This window comes from Cyprinodon variegatus, unplaced genomic scaffold (genome assembly GCF_000732505.1).
Source record: "Cyprinodon variegatus isolate N-32 unplaced genomic scaffold, C_variegatus-1.0 Scaffold901, whole genome shotgun sequence".
Taxonomy (NCBI): Eukaryota; Metazoa; Chordata; class Actinopteri; order Cyprinodontiformes; family Cyprinodontidae; genus Cyprinodon; species Cyprinodon variegatus.
Window position 1 is genome coordinate 24,472 of NW_015151354.1, and position 24,170 is coordinate 48,641.

The 24,170-nt window shown below is 37.7% G+C and overlaps 1 protein-coding gene across 1 annotated transcript in view; it reads left to right on the top strand.

Annotated features, from left to right (window-relative positions):
* Positions 1–24,170, top strand: part of lrriq1 (leucine-rich repeats and IQ motif containing 1) — a 59,853-nt gene that overhangs the window by 12,526 nt on the left and 23,157 nt on the right. The window contains exons 7-17 of the mRNA XM_015397972.1: positions 549–669; positions 1,426–2,009; positions 4,185–4,337; positions 4,422–4,572; positions 4,736–4,929; positions 6,736–6,863; positions 6,973–7,046; positions 8,577–8,670; positions 14,380–14,559; positions 22,051–22,485; positions 23,163–23,319. Coding sequence (XP_015253458.1) covers positions 549–669; positions 1,426–2,009; positions 4,185–4,337; positions 4,422–4,572; positions 4,736–4,929; positions 6,736–6,863; positions 6,973–7,046; positions 8,577–8,670; positions 14,380–14,559; positions 22,051–22,485; positions 23,163–23,319 — 2,271 coding nt within the window. The remainder of the gene's footprint in view (positions 1–548; positions 670–1,425; positions 2,010–4,184; positions 4,338–4,421; positions 4,573–4,735; positions 4,930–6,735; positions 6,864–6,972; positions 7,047–8,576; positions 8,671–14,379; positions 14,560–22,050; positions 22,486–23,162; positions 23,320–24,170) is intronic.

Consider the following 24,170-nt stretch of genomic DNA (forward strand, 5'->3'; position numbering starts at 1 on the left):
AAAAAAAAAAAAAAATGAATCGATTATTTTGCGGACGTGTCGATGCATCGGATCTTTGGCTGTTGGATCGATGCATCGATACGAAACGATTATTATTTACACCCCTAGCTGCCACCCACTGATTTAGGGCTGAATTGTCTGTTCCACAAAATAATGTTAAAGAATCCTTGATAAATTTCCCATATCCAAATTATTATGTGGATCATAATCTAAATGTATTGGACTTTTCCTTGGCATAAGGTGCACCATTTCAGCCTGACATGCTCATTGAAAAGGACAATGATCCAAAACGTTTAACCAAAATAACACAGAAATGAACAATCAAGTAAAAACCCCATGATAATATCTGGATCTTTTGACGATTTTAACATTGCTAATACATATTCTGGATGTTCGTGAAGTAGTTTGACTCAACGATATCTATGGGGCTGTTTAGGTCTCTCAAGTCAGAGTTTCTAAAACTGAAACCTTCCGTTCTGTTTTGGAAGCTGTTTTTATGTTTGTTTCGCTTCTAATGACTAATTGAATAAATGCTGCTTCTTTACCAGGAGCTGATTGGTGACTTTAAAAAGCAAGTGGAGCAGGAGAGGGTGATGATTGAAGAGGAGAAAAGGAGGAGAAAAATGGAGCAAGAAAGCCAGATAAAGGAGAAGACAGAGAGAAGGATAAGTGAGAAGAATAAAAAAGAAGAAATGAGGGAAAAGGAGGCAGAGGAAAAGGATAAAAACAAAGATGAAATAACAGAGAGAGAAGACGTGAGAGAAAATAAATGGGTCCAATTTGGAAGACACAAAATGAGAGAATTGGTAGGAAAGAAAGAGGAGGAAAAGAAGGAAGTGAAGGAAGGGGTGAAAAGAGAGGAGGAGGAAACAAAGAGGAGAGAGGAGAAGAGATGGTCAATGGTAACCGAAAATATGGTGATGATGGGCGGTGAAGAACAAAAAAAGAACAAAAAGCCAAGTGAAGAACTGAAAGTGGTGGAGAAGAATGAAGATAAAGAAACAAAAAGAGACAAAGATTCAATGATTGGTTCCCATATTAAGGTTAAAGTGAACTACAACGAGGTGAGGAGGGAAGAATCAGGCTGGAAGACATCAGAGAATGAAATGCAAAACAAAGAATGGGAAGAGGAGAGAAAGATAGGAAAGAGGGGGGATCTATGTTTAGGGAAAAAATGCCTTTTAAGAACCAGAGATCAGAAAAGACAAGACAATGAGATGGAGGGACAGGGATGGAGGGAATCAGAGACAGTTATACAAGAAAAAGAAGAAAATGAAAGAAATGCAGAGGATGAAAAGACAGTTAAGGAAGAACGGAAAGGAAGTATAAAATATGAAAGAGAGCAGAGAGAAACAGAACATTTAGGGAAAACAGACAATGATGAGAGGCAAGAAGAGTTAAAGGATCTGGGATGCCAAACAAAAGACAGTGGGACAAATGGAGCAGAAGATGATGAAATGAAAGCTGACAAAGAAGAACAGATAGAAGTTCTAGAAAAGGGAGAAGAAGAAGAAGGTAGAGGAGCCATGAAGGGAAAGAAAGAAGCAAAAAAACTGGTTAAGCTGATAGACCGGAATGATCCGAACAAGAAGAAGAAAGAAAATGACAGTGCAGAGTCTCCACAGAACTCAGACAAAACTGAGTATCGGACCCCCTTGGTGTCCGTTCCATCCCTCATTGAGGCCACAACAAGCCTCAGCATCTGTGAGACTTCACAGCATCATCGTCCAGGAAGAAACATGGCTGACACCTCCACAAACGCACTGGATTCAGAGTCAAAGCAGTCCACCCCCATTCCTGCGTCCCTTCATGAGCACACGGAGCAGAAGATGTTGTATTGGAAGGAATACTGCACGCCCTGGTCCAAACTGTCCCTCCAGAACAAGAAGAAGCAGAAGGGTTGCGTCCAGAGCCAGAGGAGGCCCAGGAGGGCAGCTGGCGTTAGCAGTCTGCCCCCTCTTTACCCAAAGACTCTGCTGGAGTCCACAGGCAGAAGATCCCTGCAGGAGGTAACGATGACGCTGACATATTGATGCACACTTTATTTCTGTGGTTTTTTGGTCATTATGGCTCACAGCAAATGAAAACTTAAAGTTATAGTGGAGGATTTTTGCTAATTTTTTAAAAAGACCTGTCCTCTCCACTTTAAAAAAAATAGCCCTCTGTATCTGCTCAAGAGAGCAGATACAGAGGGGCTTGTGCAAGAGCGTGCACAAGCCCATTTCTCCTCAAGCATGCTCTATACAAAAGTTTCTGTTCTCATAGCTCATACAAGCTTAATGTGTCCAAATGTTCGCCCTAACCCCTAAATCCCTTAATCGCTATTTAGAGCAGGGACTATATAGTAAACTTTATAGCAAATTCGATTAACTGACCGTTTGGACAGAGGATTACTGCTATTTGCTCCCCGTCGGTCACGTAACTCCTCCTTCACTGTGCTGTGCCATCTTTGTTATTAGTTCCTTCTGTGGTGTAGCAACAGCCAATGCAACAGTGGGCCACTGTGACAGCAAACCCCATAATGCTTTACGAGGAGAGCTCTCTGCGCAAAGCATTCTAGAATATATGTGCCTCTTCTGAGGCCTTTTTTTTCTTCTCATACACTTCGCAGACCCTCGGCCATTTTCAAAGAACCGCGGTGAGAAAGGTAAGCTTCGATGTCTGAAACCGTAGCTCACCACAGATATGTGGCCTGAAAGTGTGCATGCGCAGAAAAATATAGCTAACGAGACGAGCACATAGGACGGCCTTACGTAAACATATAACCAGAAAGATTGACAATTAGGAGGACCACTTATTTAGATGATCCACCGGAAATAGAAGATCCTCCTCTATACCTTTAACATCTGTTTTTAGACAGTTAAGAACAAAGATATGGATTCACACTGCAATAACGATCTAGAAATAAGTAAAAAATTCTTAAATTAAGTGTATTCACCCTTAATTTGAGTAGGTAAATGAGATAGTTTGCCAATGGAATGAGCAATTTTACTCTTAAAATAAGATAATTAGATAATATGCACTTGAAATAAGACAATGCAATTGTGTTTTCTTATTTTAAGTGTAAATTGTCTTGTTCCATTGGCAAAATGTCTCTTTTACCTCCTCAATTCAAGAACGAATGCACTTATTTTAAGAAAAAATTACTTATCTAGATTTAGATTTTTTGCAGTGCAGAACATTAGAAAATACTTTAATACACAAAGTATCCTGTGAATTCATAAAACAGTCAATGTCTTTCCACGAATTGAGTTAGAAGTGAGGATCTTGCATTTGGTTCTACTGAGATGTTGCTTAAAAAATGGCTGCCGTGGATTCTTTCTTCTTGTTTCTCTCATCTCCCACTTGGTAGTACCTATGAATTCTCCACAGGGTTCAAGTGAGTGAGTTACTGTTACAGCGTATTGGTGCAGAATGAAGTCAGCATCCTCATATAGCTCGTAAGCTGAAGAAGGCATGTAAACCTGTGGGCTTCATAGAACTCAGTGGACCAACTTCAGCTCATGGCATGGCTCCCCGACTCTTCACTGACTCTGGAAACTTAATTTGACGTTTTCTCACCAGCTTCTTTGTGAAGAATTCTTTGACTTAGTTTTATTGGAAGGTTATGAAGGGAATTTTGTTCCATTATTGTTACAAGCAAAAAAGATGTTTGGTTAAAGCTCCAAATATTTTTCTATTTTTTGGGAGATTTTACATTCTTTCACATTATATTTTTTTCAGATTTAATTGTATTAATTGCATTCTATTCAAATCGCACTTTACAGGTGTGGAGATGGGAATTATCCTAGAAAATCTAAAAATAAATACATTTGAAAATTTAAATCTGTAAAAATGAAATGTGAAAAAATAAAGTTTAAAAAAACAAATAAAAACCAAAAAGAAAATCTAAAATAAAAAACAACAATATAAAATTTGAAAAAATTAAATCTGAGAAAACAGTTTTTTTCTTGCAAAAAATGGAAAATGTTTATCCCTGTCTAATAAACTATCCCATCAGCCTTCTTCCCCTGGGCTGTTTATTCAATAATTTCAAATCTTTGGATTAAAACCAATTTGATTGACCTTGTTTATCCTAAAAATGACAGTTTGACAGATAATATTCTGTGTTTCATATTTGTCCAATAAACTGACATGAAATGAAAGACTTAATGTTAGCTGTAACCTCTCATCCTCCCTATCAGGTCACCACGGCCACATTAGAAGACCTGCCGGCCTGCAGCCTGTCCACCATCGCCCAGTGTAATCGACTGCAGTCCCTCACCCTCAGACACTGTGGCCTCCAGTCTCTGGAAGGCATCAGCCAGTTGCAGCAGCTCTGCTACATTGATTTGAGGGTAAACATTGAATCTAGATGTTTAAACGTAAATCTGGGATTTTTTGGGAGGGGGATAACTGAGGGTTTCCATTCATTGTTTCAGGAAAACGACATATCGTTTCTGGATTGCGAAAATATGAGCAGTTTGAGGATTCTTCGACTCGCTCATAACAAGCTGACGTCCATCCACGGTTTAAGAGGCGCTGATAGTTTGGACTTTCTTGACCTTTCTCATAACTCAATCACTCGCATTGGTGAGAACCACAGAGCAAGAAACACGATTGTCTTCAAATCTCCACAAGAGGGCAGCATTTCCCTTCTGTAAACTGAACTATGAACTCTTTGTGGCCCTGCAGATGTGCAGCTGTTTGTTACTGTTTGCTACTTTTTGTGTCTAATATTCTTTGCTGTTTCTAGCTGGTCTGGAGTCTGCAAGGCGACTGCAGAGGCTCTCTGTGGATCACAACCAGCTGATTAGCACCAAAGGGCTGAGGGAGGTTTACACTCTGCTCCACCTGGACTGCTCTCACAACCATCTGACAAAGGTTGAGGGTCTGGAGAACAGTGCTCTTCTACATACTCTGGATCTAAGATCCAACAACCTTACTGAGGTAAAAACAAAAAACAAAAACCCTGCAGATGTAAAAAAACAAAACAAAACAAACCCTACTTAAAGCGAGTGCTTTTATGCCACCATTCAGTGTTGGGTTTATATGTCAAACATGTAACAAAACAAATTAATTATTTAGAAATATGACAAAGAAAATCCTATTTGTGTTAGAATGTCTTCAGCTGCTTTTTAAAAGAGTCAAGATTCCCTAAAACAACACTGAAAAAAAGAAGATCTTTTAGCAGTCAAGATGAAACAGTCTGGAAAAAGTGATCAGCTGGAGGTTTTTTACCCGGTTCAGTGGATTATGAGAAGATTTTAAAAACAAAAGACCGTTGGCTTAAGTTGAAGTGATTAACCTTTAACTGTTCAGTTATACAGAAGGGAAGGTGACAATGAAAACAAATGAAAATATAATTTAAAGGTAATTCAAAAACAAAATGCAAAGACATTAAAATGGTAATGATGTGCGTTCTGCTAAATATTGGTCAAACTGAAGGCAATCAGAGTTTCCTTTGTCATTAAATACACAGAAGATAGGAAGCAAACACAGAAATTTACGTCCTCTTTGGTGTCAACATTCTAAGTTTAGATTAGGGCTAAAAGGATGTTCAGATTAATCCTGACAAACCGATTATTAAAATAATCCTCTACTAATTTGGTTATTGCATTATTACCTATTTTGCTATTTACAGCATTAAAAAATTGCAATATTTTTCCTCTAAATTCTGTTCTATTTATTTAGAAGTGTTAACTTACTGAAAATATACTCAAAAATATAATTAATGGATGAATAAAAGAATCAAAAGCTGCGTAGTTTTGAGATATATGTTACAACATAAAAGCTGTGTTGGATAATTTAGTTCTTAATGCCTTTCAAAAGATACTGATTGAAAACAAAACAACATCTACCTTAAATCTGGCTTGATGGCCAAGCTGGAAGTTCATATCTGCTGGTTGATTAGAGGAACAATGTTCTCTGTTCCAGTTTTTAAACAGTCACTCAAACAAGCAAGTACATTTTCTCCCTGTTTTTTTTTTTTTTTTTTTATGCAGTAATTCAGACAGTTTAAAAAGTTTTAAAATGTGCAATAAAGCTAAATGTTGTCTGAATAAAAGTGATACAACATAAAAAATAATAAAAGATAAGAAATGATTATGTATAGATAAAGAAGTGGCAACAAAAGACATAATGCGGTTTATAAAGACACTGGTTCTTCAGTTTTTAAAGGGAAAGATTTCAAACATGATTCTCTGGTCTCTCCTCAACAAACCTGATTATCCGTGTTCTTATGATCTTCACACAGAAATACTCCTTTAATCTATCAGTAAATGAAGAGAGGCCGGTATAGCACTAACGTTAGTGTGATTAGGCAGCTGGATGTACAGCGAGATTTTTACATTTTATACACAGACTTAGTCCTGAGAAAATAATTATCTGGGCTGTTTTTTGTTTGTTTTTGTTCTTATTCCTCTCTAGATGGCGACATCCTGCTTCTTTTCTTCATCAAAATAATCACTTATCTCTGTAAATGAGATTAAATCCAAGGCAGTAAAAATATATATATATATATTCTAAACAGGCAAGCTTAAAGATTTCCTCTGCTCTCCTAGCATGCTAAAAGACAACCCTGATCCCAGAGAGCCTGACCAGCAGCCGGTGCTGATGGCAGTAACCGCACCGAAGCAGCTGACAGTGATAGATGGGGTCAGCTCAGCTGCTGCTCCACCAGCAGTAGCAGCAGAGCAAAGTTAGTCTAACCTTGCAGTGCGGCTGGTGTGAATTGACAGCTTGTTTCTCTATCAGGCCCCCAGTCTTAACAATCAAGTTCTACTTAGAGAGCTGCTGTTGGACGATAACAACGTCTCCTCTCTGCAAGGCCTCGCCGCCTGCTGGCTTCCCCTTCTGGAACATCTTGCTGTCTCACAAAACAGGTCTTCATCTATCTGCTACTTTTTCCTTTATGATTTCAATAGTTCATGTGAAGCTCTTTAAAGATAAATACTGTAGATTAATGAAACCATTGTTCTCGTTGTGTGGAAGGATAACCCAGCTGCCCTCCATGATTGACTTGGTATCTCTGAAAAATCTGGATCTGAGCTTCAACTGCCTGGCAGGTAAAACCTTTTCCTTTTTTAGTTTAGTAGACAGACAGACAGACAGATAGATAGATCTGTTCTTTTATTAAAGCTGCTACTGTTAGATGAATGAGTTTTGGTTGTTTTATTAGCGGTGGATTTCTGCAGCTCTTCATCAGCTTTTTTGTTTTCCCCATTGCATTAAATAAAGGATTTCAGAGTCTAATTCTGTGCTGCTGAAGAAGAAAAACTGCTTAAACCATGGATTTGCGCCTTAGTGTCATGCTCAGTGTCCAGCCTCTCCTTTTGGTTGGACGGCCAATTTACTCGTAACTTTACCATCATGACATAATCTGTGGAGGATTTGCTGTGATATTGGTTCAATAATGTTCTCAAGCAAACGTTTGAGGCCTTCAGACAACAGCTGGATTTATACCGGGATTAAATTCCACACAAGGATAATATTTACTGATTTAGGGGTTGCACAGGTAATTGGGATTTTATTAGGTGGCTGAATACATACGCATGCCACAGGTTTTATTGGAAGATATTTTGAGAATCATACATATTTATTTTTTTCACTTCAATAGTCTGCTTTGCTGAGGAGACAATGAAAGGATAAAAGCTTCAGCGACTCCAGAGAGAGCTGTAGTTAAAGTATGAGCTTGTTTAGACTGAAGGTTTAATGTTTACATTTTATCTTTAGATTATAATGATGTTGATGATGATAATTTACTGATCCAACATAGGGGAAATTCACATTTTAATAGCAAAATATGGATTCGCTGGACCATATCATAAAACAATCAATGCTAGTGTATAAATGTGACAAATTAAAAACTATATGTTAAAATATATGATATAATAATAATTATAATAAATCATTAAAATCAAACATTTTTTTCATTACGAGTATAAATAAAAACATTAAGAAATTAAATCTGTGTAATTGAGTACTTTTAGAGTATTTTTTTAATATGCTGAAGTTATTAATGTCATTATGATGCAACTGGCTTTATATACCATGTTTTTCCATCTAGTTCCATCTAGTCATGATGGATGAAAACCTAACATCTCCCCACTGTTAAGCATGGTGGTAGAGGAGTGATGATCTGGACTTATTTCTCAGAAACTGAAAAAGTCAAATTACATTTTCAAAATAAATGTACATTTTCATATCCACTACATTAACCACCAAAATCTTTCTTCGAATAAGAGGATTTTAAAAGTTAGATTTCTGGATATGATTTTGTTTTTAAAATTTCCTTTTGAACAACTTGTTCTTAACTCAACAGTGGAACAAAATTGACTCTATAGGGAAAACCCTGATGGAGAGATTTGAAATGTCTTCTCTTTTTTGATGAGTTATTTTCAAGCACAGACCCAACCTTTAGTCTCTATCTCTAAATGTGGTTGTGTGGTTGATGTGGCTATTTCAATAGTCTACAGTAACAGATATGTATTCCCATGACCCTTCCATGTGTTCTCCATACTGTATTTGAAAAAAACTAATTTAAATCATAAAGGATAAGCAGAAGCTTTTTATTTAAATCTCTGTGTCTTTCTCAGAGCTGCAAAATGTTTGTGAAAATGTGGAGGGATGTCTGTTTCTTCAAGAGGTCCATCTGACAGGGAATCCTCTGCAGCAGGAGAGAGATTGGAGGTAGGCTGAAGTTTTAATGGAGCGACAGGTAGAGATGCTTTTTATGTTTAATGTTTCACATACGGTAACTTGCTGACATTCAAGACACATTCAGGGAGCCGAGCTCAGTTCACAGACTCAGCAGCTGTTTATGTTGCATACTGGGTCACATTTTCCTTTGCAGCGTTTGCAGCTTTCAGATTCAGATGAACCAAAAAATAGAGATAATGATAAAATTGTGTGAAAAAAAATGTTTCAACTTCCATTTCTCAGATTTTCAAATAAGCGTCCTGTTTAAAAGCTGATATTTGTCTCACATTCCCCTTTTGGCTGACATTCCAGGAGAACATAGGCCCTCCTGTTCACTTCCAGGGATTAACCCTCTGATCCAGTTTAACCAGTTGGACTATTGAGAGGTTCCCCACACATCTGTCTCTGTGTAGTGTCTGCAGCCCCACTGCAGCACATTCAAATGATAAATCACAGATTATTCATTGGTTCATATATTAACATAAAACTACTAAATATTTTACTCATTTTGTAAAGGAGTTGGTAGGAAAATTATTTCTACTTGAAATGTTTTTTTCAGTTCGGTCTGAAACAATCAGAATATTGTAAGAATATAATCTTGGTTGTTGTTGAGCTCTTTATTGGGAGAGAAACAAGCCCATATAAACAGGGCCTTATTTCACAAAACCAGGAAAAGGGAGTAAGTCAGGATTTTCCAGATAACAGGTTTCATAAAGGCAATAACTCTTAAGTTAGCACGGTAATCTATTCTGTGCAGCTAGCCTGTTCCTAAACACGCTAAACAAGCAGAGCTAAGTGACCTCTGCTCTCAGGCTCCCCCTATTGGTTCTTTTAGAGAATGCACAGTCATAAAGGTCAACTATATTAGCACAGCCCACCCCACTAAGTTTTACCAATATATTATTATATGTTTTGTGTGAGACACATGCTAATGTCCTAACCTTCATATGTTTTCGGCTTTATAAAATAAATCTGCATGCGTTTGCTATATTTATGTAAATTTATTTATTTGTTTTCTAGATTAATTCATTAATTGATAACTTGCATCCCTAGTAAACATCTCTACTGTACCTTAAATACAGATAACTTTAAAATAGTTCAACCAGAGTAATGATCAAACAGGGATTTTTTAAGTGACTTCCCCCTTCTTGATGCCTAACCTAAACACTACTGTAATATTTCACTGAACTTTGTTTTACCTTAACTATGATCTATAAGAACCCCTGAGTAGTGCTCCACCCAAGCCCAGGCCCTTTCACCCAAGGCCTGAGATAACAGTAGTTAAATTAAAGAAACAAAAGGCAGGCGCATTGGCAGCCCAGGGAACTGGAGATATAGATGATGAAAACACTGATTAATTAGCACCACTTGGACAATTTTGGAGGAAGTCTTCACTGAATCAAACAGGGCCTGGTTTCCATGTGGGGTTGGGGACAGGACAAAGAGGAAATGGAAGCAAAATGCAAATCTGCTTTTACACGCTAGTATGAATTTATTTCAGACGATTTTCAGAAGTGAAATTTATTCAGTCACTGGAAAATGTTTGAAGTCTGAATTTCAGGAATAAAAAACAGAAGTAATGAAAAAGATGATCATCATATGGAGAACTTAACGGATCCTACAGGTTTTTCACTAGTGGGAAGTAGAGGTGCATATTTGTTGTTACAATACCCCGCCCCCGCACACACACACACACACACCCACACGCACACACACACACACACACACTCAGTGAGGTTATGCAACAACTAAAAAAGGTTCTGTTTGGGTTTGGACTTCACTTGATTTGACGACAGTGGGCCAGACTCCATGCCCACAGGGCTGGAATCCAGTCCCCGTTTTTGCCAAGAGAGACCCAGCGGACCACATCTAAACTGAGACTCCCTGACAATACACAGACCTCATCTTCTGTGGTCGCATCTTTCCATCAGAGTCGTGGGAGGGTTTCAAAAACACTCCATGCTGACTGCCTATACTTAAGCTTAAGATGTCAAGATCTCATGTAGTGCAGTACAGTTATGGCCGCAGTTATTAACTTCCTTGACAGGTTTAGGCTTTAAACTTTGACTTACACTGACATATTTCTACTGGCTGGAGGTAACATTAACATTAGAAATAACTAGAGGTGTAATGATTCATTTTAACAGCGATTAGATTCATGTCATGCTTTGTGGTTCCTAAATCGATTTGACAATTTTGATTAATTTAGAACAATCCGATCTGATTCAGTGACTTGAAATCGATTCAGTAAATCTTAAGCGAAAAAAGGAACCAGTGTGACACTGTGAAATAAATACCTGCATACTGAAAATCTCCTATTTACTGTTGTTTCTTTTAAGGGAACTTGGGTTTAAGTTAAATAAATATGGGCATAAACAAATATGTAGTAAAAAAAAAGAAAGGCAAATACATTCACAGTTTTAGTTCAGCTAAAACTCCAGATTGAATCAATAGAGGTTTACCTTTGTTGTCTTATTTTCAATAATTAAACATCTCTTAAATTATGGTGCACAAAATATTTTAAGCAGCAAGTTTACACTGCTTATTTTTCCCTGTAACTCAAAAATATTACAACTTTAACAGAAAGTCATTTCAAAAAAGTTCAAAATAATATCCACTGGACTTAGTTTCCAAGTTTGAAGCTTTTTCAATTCAATTTGAATTGAAAAAGCTTCCTGGATGGAAAGCGAAACATCTTCAAACTTGGAAACTAAGTCCAGTGTTTTAAAAAAAAACTTTTTTTGAATGACTGAGAATTTTGCCACTATATTTAACATAAAGGTAAAGTGCAACATCTTATAATAAAAAAAAAATCATAATTTAGCAAATGCTTCCACTGCTGTTTTTCAACATAGAATATTAGAAATAGAACATTAATCTGAAATGATAAATGCAATGGACATGGCTTCAGGTTCATTTAGCAGTGATTGAACCTGCTGTTACTCTCATTGTAATAAGAAAAATCAATGCACTAATAACCAAATACTAGAAAATGACTACAGTCACAGCCGGACTTAATGGAGTCAAATCTAACATCATTATTATTGAAAAGGCTCTTTGAAACGCATCTAAAAAGAAAAAAAATCCACCTTGCTTCAATTTTTATTTCCTAGTAACCTTGAAAACTATTTTAGACTACCTCATGTAATTTTTATTAATGATTTACCGAGCACAGATGGATGTTGTTTGATTGCAGGAATAGAAATCGAACCATCGATTTAACTATAAGCTGTTAAACCCAAGAAATGAACAAACTAAAGATTAGGAAGATGGAAAGAGTCGAAGGTCATCAACAAAGAATGTTTTTTTTTTATATACTGGTGGAAACATTAAAAAGGTTTCTTGGCAATTGAGAGAAAAGAGTCATACGAATAAAGATTTATCCTTTATTTATTGAGAAACGTAACAAACATTGCCCGTATGTCGCGTTTTAATTTAGTTCTAAATAAAATGCAGTCAAAGATACTTTCCTTGACATCTGATTTATTTCATTAAAAAAGTTATTGATCAAATTAAAGCATTTTTATATAAACCTATAGAAATAATTAGTTGGTATAAATAAACATTTTTTTCACCCTATTTTGGTAGCATTGTTTGCTGCATCCTGATTAGTAGGACCTGGAGGCTAATGCTAACGGCTACTCTGAGAGGGACTGAGATGAAAGTAAACATCTACCATTTTAAAATAAATACAGAATTAAAAATGTGGCAGCATTTTACTTGGTTTTATTTATAAACATGTGCAGCCCAATATTATTTGAATGGGAATCAGATGCATGACAAAATGCACCATCACTAATTGTCCAGTAGGAAACCTGTACTGAAAAACATGAAAAATGATAAAGTACATCTCACATTGCTCCAGAGCACTACATCTATGGAGTGAATTATATTCCATTATTGTTTCTACCAAATAACATTTTGAAAATAGATATGAAAAAGTGCAATCCAGAAATGAAACTTGAATGTATTGAAAATAGCTTTGCTGTTTTCTCAGATGTTATCATTATTGGTCTGTCATATATTATTTTAATGAGTTTTTTTTTTTACATATTTTACATGATCTCAAATTATTTTTTCAATTATCTGTCATTCAGATTATGTTTAGCAAATTGCATTATTTTCAAATTGCGTCTTAAAGAGCTCATTACTCACAAAGCGGGTTTTCTTCTTTAGTGAGGAGTGAAGATGCATTTCTATTGGTCTTCCTTCAACATTTTTATTGGGCTTTAAGTGAAGAGAATTTGCAAAGCAATTTGCATTTGAAATTTTTAAAACTCAATTTGAAAAAACAAATAGGAAAAAAAATATCATGTAAACCTTTATTAAAGTTTCTTTTCTGGATCAAATATCCTCTAAAATTTCAATTTACAAAAAGTTTTATTTGATTTCAACAAATATCAGAATCGGAATCAAGTTAATGGCCAAGTAGGTTTGTGATTACAAGGAATTTGACTTGGTGTTGATGGTGCAGACAAAATAATAATGGAACAAAGTTCACTCCATAAAAATTAATGCCAAATTAATATTTCAGTCAATAACAATGAGGCCCACTCATTTTTGTTAAATCTTAATTCATGAACATTTAAATGTTTCTCTTCAAAAATGCATTTTATTGTAACAGCTTATTTGTCATGTGACTGAATGAAACGAACTGTCAAATCATACTAAGAATCAGATGTAGTTTCCCTTTTTATTACCTGGGGAGTGCGCCAGACTGATGATTTAAGACACAAATATTAATACAAGGAACCCGCAAACAGCATTAAAAGACATCTATATTTTATCAGCAAAAGAAGTTTTTTTCTGGGTGAGTTGCCCTTTAAGTTTCAGAGTGAAAGAGGGATATAAAACTGAGATGGTGAAAGAAATCAATAAAAAAATGTTTACTTTAATAAAAATCTTGGAATCCCCACCAAAATTACGTTGGTTTTAGGATTGAGAGGGTTATAAAACAGTAGAAGTCATTTTTATTTTGTTAGCATAGGCATGAAGACACCCAGAGCATTTTCTGCTGCAGGTAAGTTATTCTAGACTAAAACCTGTAAAACAGCACTTTAAAAATCCTTTTCAGGAACATACAGGATAACAGATTCAAAAGATAATAAGCAGTGAACTGCATTTAATCATAAAGTAGATTTTTTACATATCCATTTAAAATGTAGATGAAGTGTTTTGTTCTGCCTTTACCAAGAGTCCAGGAAATTTCAAAAATAAATTTCCAGTGGCAAAAAGCATGTATTTTCATCATTTGTTTTGCAGGTTTTATTGTTGCTATCCCCTTGTGTCCTGTTCAGTTCTCAGCGCAGTATTTTCCCACTGACAACTGACCAAATTTGGCAGATCTCTGACTCTGCTTCTGGGGCAGACTCTAGTAACTTTCTCTGCCTACACATCCTTAGCCTGAGGCTGTAGTTACCTCTCCCAAAGACCCTGAGCTCTTTATGGTCCCAATATAGATTCAGGCCTTTGCTCGAATTTCTTTCTTAAATTTGCTTAGAAAAATGTGAATACATATAAGCTTCATCAGAGCAGTTCCATTTGGCTTGCTTTATATAGAATATTGGAGGAAGCCTTTTCTTTATTTGAACAATCTGACCATTCCAACATAAAATATCAGCTCCTGCTTTAGGTTAAAATCAGCTCAATCAGAACAGACACTATAGCTGAGCTTTTATTTTTTGGGCTTTTCTCTTTCAGATCCAAACTGCAGAAAGCAGTGCCTGGCTTAAGGCCTGATGACAGCCAGCAGACAGACTCCTTTCTCTCTCCTCTGGCTTCCCGACAGCTCAGCTTGGCCCCACACAGCTTCCTTACGCTCTGTCAAAAGCAGCTAAAGCAAACTCGGGATTTACAACAGCGTCTCAGCAGGAAAGTCGGGTAAGAGCAGGAGAAATCGTTTAACACGAGAATGACACAGTCCATGTGATGGTATCACCTCTTTTTCAGTTATTTTGGTATTTTCATGCTGGGATTTCTAACTAAATGTTTCATTGAGAACAGCAGAAATGCTCTATTTCCAACAGGATAGTGCTGGTTTGTCAGATTACAGCTGCTAGCTAAAGAAAAGTGGGATCTCTAACCCTAGATACCACTTTCTAGGCCAGGGTTCCTCAGTTCCATTCCTAGAGGCCGGTTGTGTCTCTGCTTCAACACAACTGAGTCAAATAATCGGGTCATTAGAAGGACTCTGCAGAATCATGCTTAGTTCAAATTCAGGGGCTGTGTCCTCTAAACGGCAGATTCGTCGTCTGATTACATCATAGCGTGGCGCCGTGGCCTTTTCAGATTGAAGACTCCTCGTTATGCGGCCGACAAATTGAGCCTTCTTTTTTGCCCGTCTTGAAGGACGGGTCCGGTGTATCATACGTTGCCTATAATACAAGTATGTAAATAGTTCTTTCTCAAATTAATGAAAAGAGTTATCTTAAAGGGTTAGTGAGTCAGATATCTGGGGGTTAATCTTTGGTTTATTGAAAGGTTTTTATCTGTCCCTGTGCAAATGGGTATGGCTTACATTTAAGGTCAAAATCCAATATCTCTGCTGTGCGGGGACTATAAATATGACAGTCTCGGCTCTGTTGCTGGTCTGATCCACATTTCGTCACACCTGCTCTACTGCAACCAGCTCTTACTGGTTCCACCTGTTTTTACCTCATATAAACTCTGTGCAGATCAGCTGCCAGTTCCAGATTGTCTCAAGCCACCCGCACAAGGATTCCAGCACTTCCAATTCTGATTGCCTGTCTGTTGCCTGACCCGATTCTGTCCTTGGACCTGCCTACCAGGCTGACCCAGTGTTGCCTTCCTGTTTAACTGACCCTGCCTGCTTGTGATACCAGATTCCCCCCTAACCCTTGTGAAATCTCTAAGCCTGCCCGTTATCAGATCTGGACCGGACCTGGACCTCCTCTCTTGGATAACCCTACCTGTACTGCCCCTGGATATCTGCCTCTCTGTGTATGGACCGTGGTCCCCTCTGGATAACGCCCCTGGATAACCCTGAAGGAGTGCCTGCCTGCCTGTTGGCCGCACCAGCAGTTAACCCCCAAAGCACGGACTTAGTTGGATCCCAGTACCGGATGTGTTCTCCAACATGTAGTCGGTTCCCCAGGCTCAGTAGCCCTGCAATCAGTGATAAAGCTTCTCTCACTCTTGCCCGTTACTTTCCGCTGATCATTAACCTGCTGTCTTTGCCAGGTTTCCTGCTTAAGAGTGAGCAGCCCGCCCCCGAACCCCCGCTTTTGAGTGTTTTTTAATAAAGCTTGTTTCAAACGTCACTGACCTGTGCAGGTTTGAGTTCTGGGTCCAATCCCTGTTCGTTACAATAAATCTGATATTCACGACAACAGTACTGCTGCTGAAACTCTTCTAAACTCTTATTACCACCCAGAACAGTAGGGAGAAGTTTGGCATTCATTCTTTGCCAGTGAAAGCCAAAGAACGCTGGACCTGTTTGAATCCAAAGCCAAAACTTTTCCGTCCTCCTTATTTCCACGGACCTCGAAGGACCCGGTCCAGGTAGAACGGGTCCTTGGAAGATGCAGCAGAAATCAAACACACCCCCTGACTCTGACTGAGGAGGTTATTTACCTTATTGATTAAGGTGTGGAAGCAGAGACACATCTACAAGGTGCAGGACACAGACCCTGAGGATCGGAACTGAGGACCTGTTCTAAGCCTTTGCATAGGTCAGTCTTCTCCGTAAAAGGAAGTAACAGCAGCATTTTAAAAAAGAAAATAAAAACGCATTTAAATAGCAAATTACAGGTTAATGTTTTGTCAAATACAAATTAAATGTTGTCTAATGGATCATATGGGAAAATTTTCCTAAGGGGTTAAAATGTAGCTGCCATAATGAAGTTAAATTACCTATAAAAGTGACATTTCTTAGCAGCCCCTCTAAAAAATTTCAACAATTCAAGTCATTTGATTGTAATTGAGTTTGGTAGAAGTTTGATTGCTTATAAATGTATTGCTCATAAAAATGGTCAAATGTAGCATTTGTAGGGGCTGCACAGACTGTGCTGAATGATTAAATGAAGCTCGCTCCCTCAGAGGGACTCAGATACTAAACGCTGTTCCAGTCCGATGCAAAGCAGACGGTGCAGGAAACAGGAGATCACTATGGCTCATCTGGAACTGTGATCAGGATCAATATGATGGAAAAACATGGATCTGTTTTTAAATTCTAAAAATTATCTCTTCACCAATCTCTCACTTTTTCTGAAGCTCAGTCTGAAAAAGAAATAGAAAAGAGTTAAAACATAATATCTATAAAAATAAAAAATAAATTTTAAAATGTAAGACATAACTTTAATATAACATGAACTTTAAAAAAATAAATTTCAGAAAACATACTTTAAACAAAAAGAGACTAAACATTATCTGAGAAAACAGCAAAGTTACTCTCAAAACCTTTTTGATTAGAACATTTTTCAAGGTTTCATTTCTGGTTTGCAATTTTTTTATTTCAATTGATTTTTTCCCCCCTTTTTCTATCTACAGAAAATGTTTTTTGATCCAAAATATTGAACTATAATTCTCTCCATGTACTGAATGACAAGAGGGATTGGCAAGAGGAATAAGCCAGTTTATTCTGACCTGTCAATTTTCTTCACAAATAAATAGCCTTGATCTCTGATTAAAGGAGCTTTATCAGCCAGAACTGTCTGTTTGATTTATCACATGCAAAATCAAAATTAAAAGGCCAACAACCAGAAGATATCGAGAACAGGATAAAGGTTTTCTTGTCTGTTGACAGGCGTTTGTGTGACACTTTCTATTATCTTGAGCCAATCACCCCGCCTGACATCAAGCAGAGAGGAATGCTTGCTATTCCCTTGTTTTGTCTGATACACAACATCCATCTATTTTCACAAGTCCTTAGTGTCACTGAACCCTGCACACGTGTATGCACTCCTATGCAAGGAGGACCACCAGCACTTAAAGCGCTGGTCAGCTTCCTGCTTATCGTTCTGACCTTTCCGAATTACGCTGCACAAAAGATGAAACGTGGCGGCAGCCACTGGAACGGGTCATACCGAGGACTCCTATGGCCCTGGGGGGGTAGAGTGGCGCTCTCCTAGTTTCACCCCTCGCTGGGTACCCTCTACCCCTCTGGCCTCTGAACAATGGGCCATTTTGGGGGGAGGCTTTGCATGAGCCGACACAGCCATTTAACCCCTGGCCTGACCTCTTGTCAGACTGAAGTTTAGGGGAGGTGAGAGGGGTGCCACACGCCATCTCATTGATGGACTGGAGGCTAGGAAACCTTTTAAATTTATCATGTACAGCTTGCATTGCCACGGCCAGGTAAACACTGGGTGTTTGTTTCTAATAAATAACTGTATCTTCACAGCTGATATAGCTGAGACGCAATTTTTCTGTAATCCACAAGCGAAACTGTGTGGATAGAAGTATTACCTTTTAACGTTCAACTAAAACCTATAATCACTACCTAATCTGTGGGATTTACATGAATAAACCTGCAAAGATGGCAATGACAGTTCTCTTGAGTTTATTGGATCTAGAATCGGGATTTCTTCATTGAATCATTCAGGTCACGCCGATTGTTTGTGCAGATTGAGATTGAGTGCAACAGTTCTGTGTGTCCTTCAGGTTTACCGTAAAGTACTGTTGTGAAAGTGGTGCTTTTTAAGTAAATCACCAAATACCCAAGTTTAACCGACAAGCAGCAACCAACTTCTGACCTAAACTGAACCAGAGAAAGGTAAAAATAATAAAGTTTATTTAGTTCATTTAATTCTGTGATTTATTTGCTAGAACAGATATTTAAAGATATAACGGTTCCCAGAATAAATGATCTTTTGCTTGAAGGCCAAAGCATTCTGTCTATAGTCATGTTATATGCCTATAAGGCTCTATACTCCAAGCATGCACCCTGATAGTGTACTGATTGTCATATTTGAGCCTAAATAGAACCATAGCACCAGATGCAATGAGCAGACATAATCAGATGTGGCGCCATCTACTGGCAGTACCACTGAACTACCAGAATCCCACTTGCTGCCCTTGGATGCAGCTACTAAATGAGTCCTGACAGTGCTGTAATGCCTCGCAGAAAACCTGCAGCTCAGAATATAGAGCTTTAAACCTACCCGCTTCAGCCGGTGAACTATACCTCCTGAATGACCGACCCTTAACAATCATAGACAGGTTTCAGGTATTACTGGAGACAATCCATTTAACAACAATCCCCCCCCTTTAACGACCGACCTTCAGAATCATAGACAGGTTTCAGATATTACAGGCTAACAATGGAACCAAACGACCCATTCATCGGTTTCCATTTGCATGTTTACAAGCAATACCAGGCTTTGTCTATATAAGACTCAAACTCACTGCGGATCCAGACATTTGAATTGAGAAAGCTTCCTGGAGAGGTGGAGAAACGTCTTCAAATCTTGGAAACCAAGTCCAGTGGATTTTTTTGAACTTTTACGGAATAGGGCTTTAAAGCATTGCTAACACCAGTAGCACTATTAGCTAGGACATGTACTCATGTGTCTCTCAACTTCACAGCAATATTTATTAGAATGCCTCCTGAGCTTTAACTCCAGCTTTAGTGAACTCCAACAGTCAGACTGTTTTCCTAGAGAAACTCCAGTTTTATCACTCTTGGATTCAAACCTCTTCTTTCTTGTTTTACACTTGATCTTGGACTTTTCTTTTCATTATTTATAGTAAATATATGCAGAAAGGCTTTATTTAATAACAAACAGAGCAAAACAAAGCATTAAAGAATGCAAAAATTTGTCATAAAAGAGAGTATGAATTTAAAAAAATGAAAAAAGTGTGACTATGTACCTTTAAGGGTGGATGTGATGATTCCTGAACAATCTTCTCCTTCAAAGAGCCATGGATATCAGGAGCCTCTGGACAGATAATCAGAGAGATAATCCTGCTGTGTGTGGTGTCTTCTGCTCGGCAAAACGTTGTGACTCCTCCAATTTGAGAAATCCAACATATTTGATTGCCCTGGATTTCCTTCCCATATTTTTTTGTTGTTCCTAAACATAGAATCTATATAAAACAAGTTGAGCTTGTTAAGCTTAAAAGTGGTAAAAAAACACAATTCATAATTATTTTGGAAGGAAGGTAAGGATTTTTGTTTAGCCAAACGATAACAGGACAAATTCTTTAATATATATCAGTTTTCTGCTTTCTTATATCCATGCTGCGCGTGTTTATTGTGACCTTGGAGTGAACCAGCAGGTACAAGGGGAAGGGGTCATGGGGGTCACAGTCTTCCACCACCCCCCTGACCCTATTCTCACTGATCCAAATGAGAATGAAGAGCTGAACCTTTGTGGAGGAGAAGCTATTGGCCTTAAGACTACCGGCCTCTCCAGACAGACTGAGTGTGTTTCTGCCCCCCCTCAGGGTGGAAGTCACGGGAGGGGAGCAGAGGAACAGAGGAAAGCATTGCTAATAGATTCATTAAGTTTCAATTGAGGAGGCATTGTAGTGGATTTATCCCTTCAGTCACGCATTTTCAATAGTATGGAGAGAATTCTGTTCCATTATTGTACCAATCAAATAACACAATTTGTAAATGGAAATTAAAAACGAAAAAGCAATCCAGCACAAAAAAAAAATAATGCAACTGTTTTTGGCATTTACTTAATCATATTTAGTTATTTTAACACAATTGTTTTATGTTAGCAGGGTAGGACACTGAAAAAATTGTGTTAAAGCAACTAAATATGATTAAATAAATGCCAAAAGCGGTTGCATTATTTTTTTTAGTGAGGGATGAAACTTTTTTTTAATCATAAAATTTTTTGAGAGTAACTTTGCTGTTCTCAGACTTTTTTTCAGTTTATTTTTTCATATATTTATATTTTTTTATTCTTTTTTTACGGGTGTTATATTTTCAAACTGTTTTGTATTTCTTTTTTTCCGATTGAGCCTAACAAATTGCATTTTACAAATCGCATTCTCTCAACTTCAAACCCAATACAAATGCTCGCTCTCGACGCTCACATTGCTCCTCACACTGGAGGAAAGCCAATTTATAAAGAATTAAATCTTTATACAGAATGAAATCAATATATTTTTTTAAACTTTGTAAGTAAAATTTGAAAAAGTAAAATATAAAAGATAAATTTGATATGAAAAAAATATTTCAACAAACAAATTCTGAGAAAACAATAAGGTTACACTTTTTAAAACTTTATTTGGTTAACATGTTACTTCCAAGCTGTTTTTTTTTTTTTTTTTTGTTTCAAACTTTGTTTCAAAGTTCGATTTACAAATTGTATTTTTTGTTTGCACCAACAATGGATCAAAATTCACTCTATACAAAAGGGACTCATGCAAGTTGACAAGTCCTTTGACGTCCCTGAATTACAGTAATAAAATAACATGTAATAAATTAGGTGAAGTTTGGCATGAAGAAAACTGTGAAGATGAACAGAGTGAAAAGCGAATGAATTCCTCTGCTGAATTTCAGTTTACACAGATCTGAAATGTAAAAAGTTTGTTCTGTGCCACCAATTAGCATTAACCTGCCTGGTGCAATGGAGGAAACATTGAGCAGGTGGGATTACAACCAATTACAAAATGTGAAATGCTTTTTGTAAATACGCAGTACTTTCATGTTTGGATTGAAACACTGTTATTACATTTCCTGCTTAGTTATAGAGGATTACCAAGAAAACCTTCAACAAAAAGTTAAGGCCAGATATGACAAAAAAATTAGCTGCAGTCAGCAACGAGTGTCTGTATGATGGAAAAACAACCCAAGAGTGGCCAATCATCAAGTGAGCTGCGTTGTATGATTATCTAACAGAGAGTCCCGGAGTCTAATGAGAACCTAAAAAAGTCTAGAAGCATATTTGTTTTTCCAGGTGAGGTAATTTTCCTTAGTTGTTGTTTTTCATTTTTGGTAGCTGGTTTGTGGTGTAGGTTAGGTAGGTCAAAGCCAATAGCCTAGTCTCTGCTCTATGAACCTGGCTCCAGCCTCCAAAAGGTGGCATTTTTTGGTTAGTCGCAAATGAGGTTTACTGTGTGGATTACAGCGGTTTATTATTTTTGACAGTCTGGTTTGGTTCAGAGGGTGTTACACATTAGTAAAGCTTCCATCCAGGTCGATCCAGAAGCAAGTGAAGTACTTTAAGCTTGCTCAAGGTCAGCTTAACCAGATGGAAACGGGATAGAGAGCCCTGACTGGTGGCCATATGTGGGTGAACATAGTCATCAAGACGATAATTGACAAATAAATTCAGGAGAACAAAGGAAATGTGTCATAATTTCAGTCAAAATGGAAAAGGGTTGATTCGATTGCAATAATGGGAAACATTTTGTGTTTAATAAAATGTTTGTCCTTGTTTTTTGTTTACACAGAAATGCCTCATTGTCTCTGGATGCTGTGAAGAGCTGCTGCCATTACTTTACTCTGGCTTTGCAACTCGCTGAGGATCAGAGATTCGCCCATGAACATGATGTCACTGCTATGTCTGCGGAACACATGGATGAGGGCCAAACAATGTCTGAAAAAACACTGCACATGAGTAGAAGTTTAGGAAAGCTCACAGATTCCCCGAAAACTGAGTCAGCTTTCAGGAGACCTCCAGACAACCCGAGCAGGGAGAAGGACGGACATATTCACTATCACTCTGAGGACAAACCAAATGAAAACAGCCAACAAGAAACATTTGGAGGTGTTAAAACTGGTCAGAGGTCAAACTTCACCAAAGGTTTTACTCTCTTTCCGTCTTCGAAAGAAGAACAAACCTCCAACAGTTTGGACGAAGAATTGGACAAGTTGCACATTAAAAAGTAATTCATTAAAAGTTTACGTCTGCTGCTGGGATTTGTAAACAGTTCACCGAAAGTCAGCTAACCTATGTAGAAAAGTGGACATTACATCGGTTCCATGAAATGGCCAAGCTATAATAGCCTCGAAATATTGATGTTTTACTGTTAAAATCGAGTGTTTATTCTTAAAATAATTAATAAAAATGATTTACATTTCATTATTTTTTATAGTATTACTTAAAAGTGTATATAAATATCCTTATGTTCAGACCTGTTAACAAAACCTCACAGGCTGTTGCAGGGTGTTCATATTCTTTTACATTTCTGATAAACTTTTATGGTACAAAACAGCTGGAAAAAAGAAAACACTCCACATTTTATATCATTTGGTCCATGGCAGTTGAGCCTTTTTATTAGTTTCTTCTGGAGGCCATTTGTCATCATTGGAGCCTCCTCTGTTTGATTTACAACGAGAGATGTTGAAGATCTCCTTCATTGTAACACAGCGCCTTATCATTAACACTCTGCTATCTTAGCGAGGGCAGTAGATCTTTAATGTGATGGTTGGCTCTGAACACAGATAATCTCTCTAGAGTCCTAGACTCCATATGTCCGCTTGCAAAAAACAATCTGTTTTGAAAGATGGTCACAGCGATTTTACTTACTTTGTGTATTTTTATGTGTTGTTAATTGTGCAGCACAGCAGCCATCGTGCTCCAGAGGATGTGGAGAAAGTACAAGCAGAAATGCAGACGTGCTAAGGCCTCGTTAATCGCAGACTCAGAGGGAGAAAATAAGCTTTCCATTGCTAACAGAAGCACCTCTGCTGAAGAACATGCAGCTATTATCATACAGGTAAAACCTTCCTGTCAATCTCTTTTTTTCTGCGACCTGTTCAGCAGGTAAAATGTGGTTTCCTTAGTCAATTTCTAGACTTTAGGATCCCAATACCCCTGCCCACCTTATGAAAAGAAGCGGTGTAGTGCATAAAATGTCGTCCTCCTTGAATTATACTACCATTTGCTCGGAGTGGCAGGCTAGTGGTTAAGGCATAGAGCTTGGAATCCTGAGGTTCTGAGTTCAAGCCCCACTCCCACAGACTGCCACTCTGGGTCCCTAAGCAAAGACCCTTAACCCCACACTGCTCCCTGGGTAACCCACGATGGCAGCCCTCTGCTCCCCAAGGGGATCTCTTAAATGTAGAGGTTAATTTCTCCAGTGTGAGATAATTAAAGTTCAATTATTATTATTTGTCTCATTAGATCGACAAATGTTAGCAGAATAAGGATGGATTTCATACATCTAAATGTTGTGCATGATTTCCAAAGTGGAAGGAAAAAATGTTAACATAAAAAACCTCCAAAATGCACTTTAGTCTTGACACATTAGGAGAAATGAGTTTTAAAATGCAATGATTGGTTACAGAGTAAGCCCAATATGCAGAACACACACGGAGGCTGGATGAAAAGTTAAACAAGGTTTATTGAAACACAAGCACATGAATATTGCACTGGGACTGGAACTGGTCAGGGGGCAGGTTCACTGGAGTCTGCAGGGATGACAGTTCAGTTAGCAAACGGACTGATGAGTTATGAGTCTTAGATATTTCTGAGGAATACCTTGAAGGACTCCGGGTTTCTCTTTGAGAGAGGAACTGTTGGGTCCAGAGACTGTTTTGTTCAGCAGAGTCCAATAATTGCTTCAGC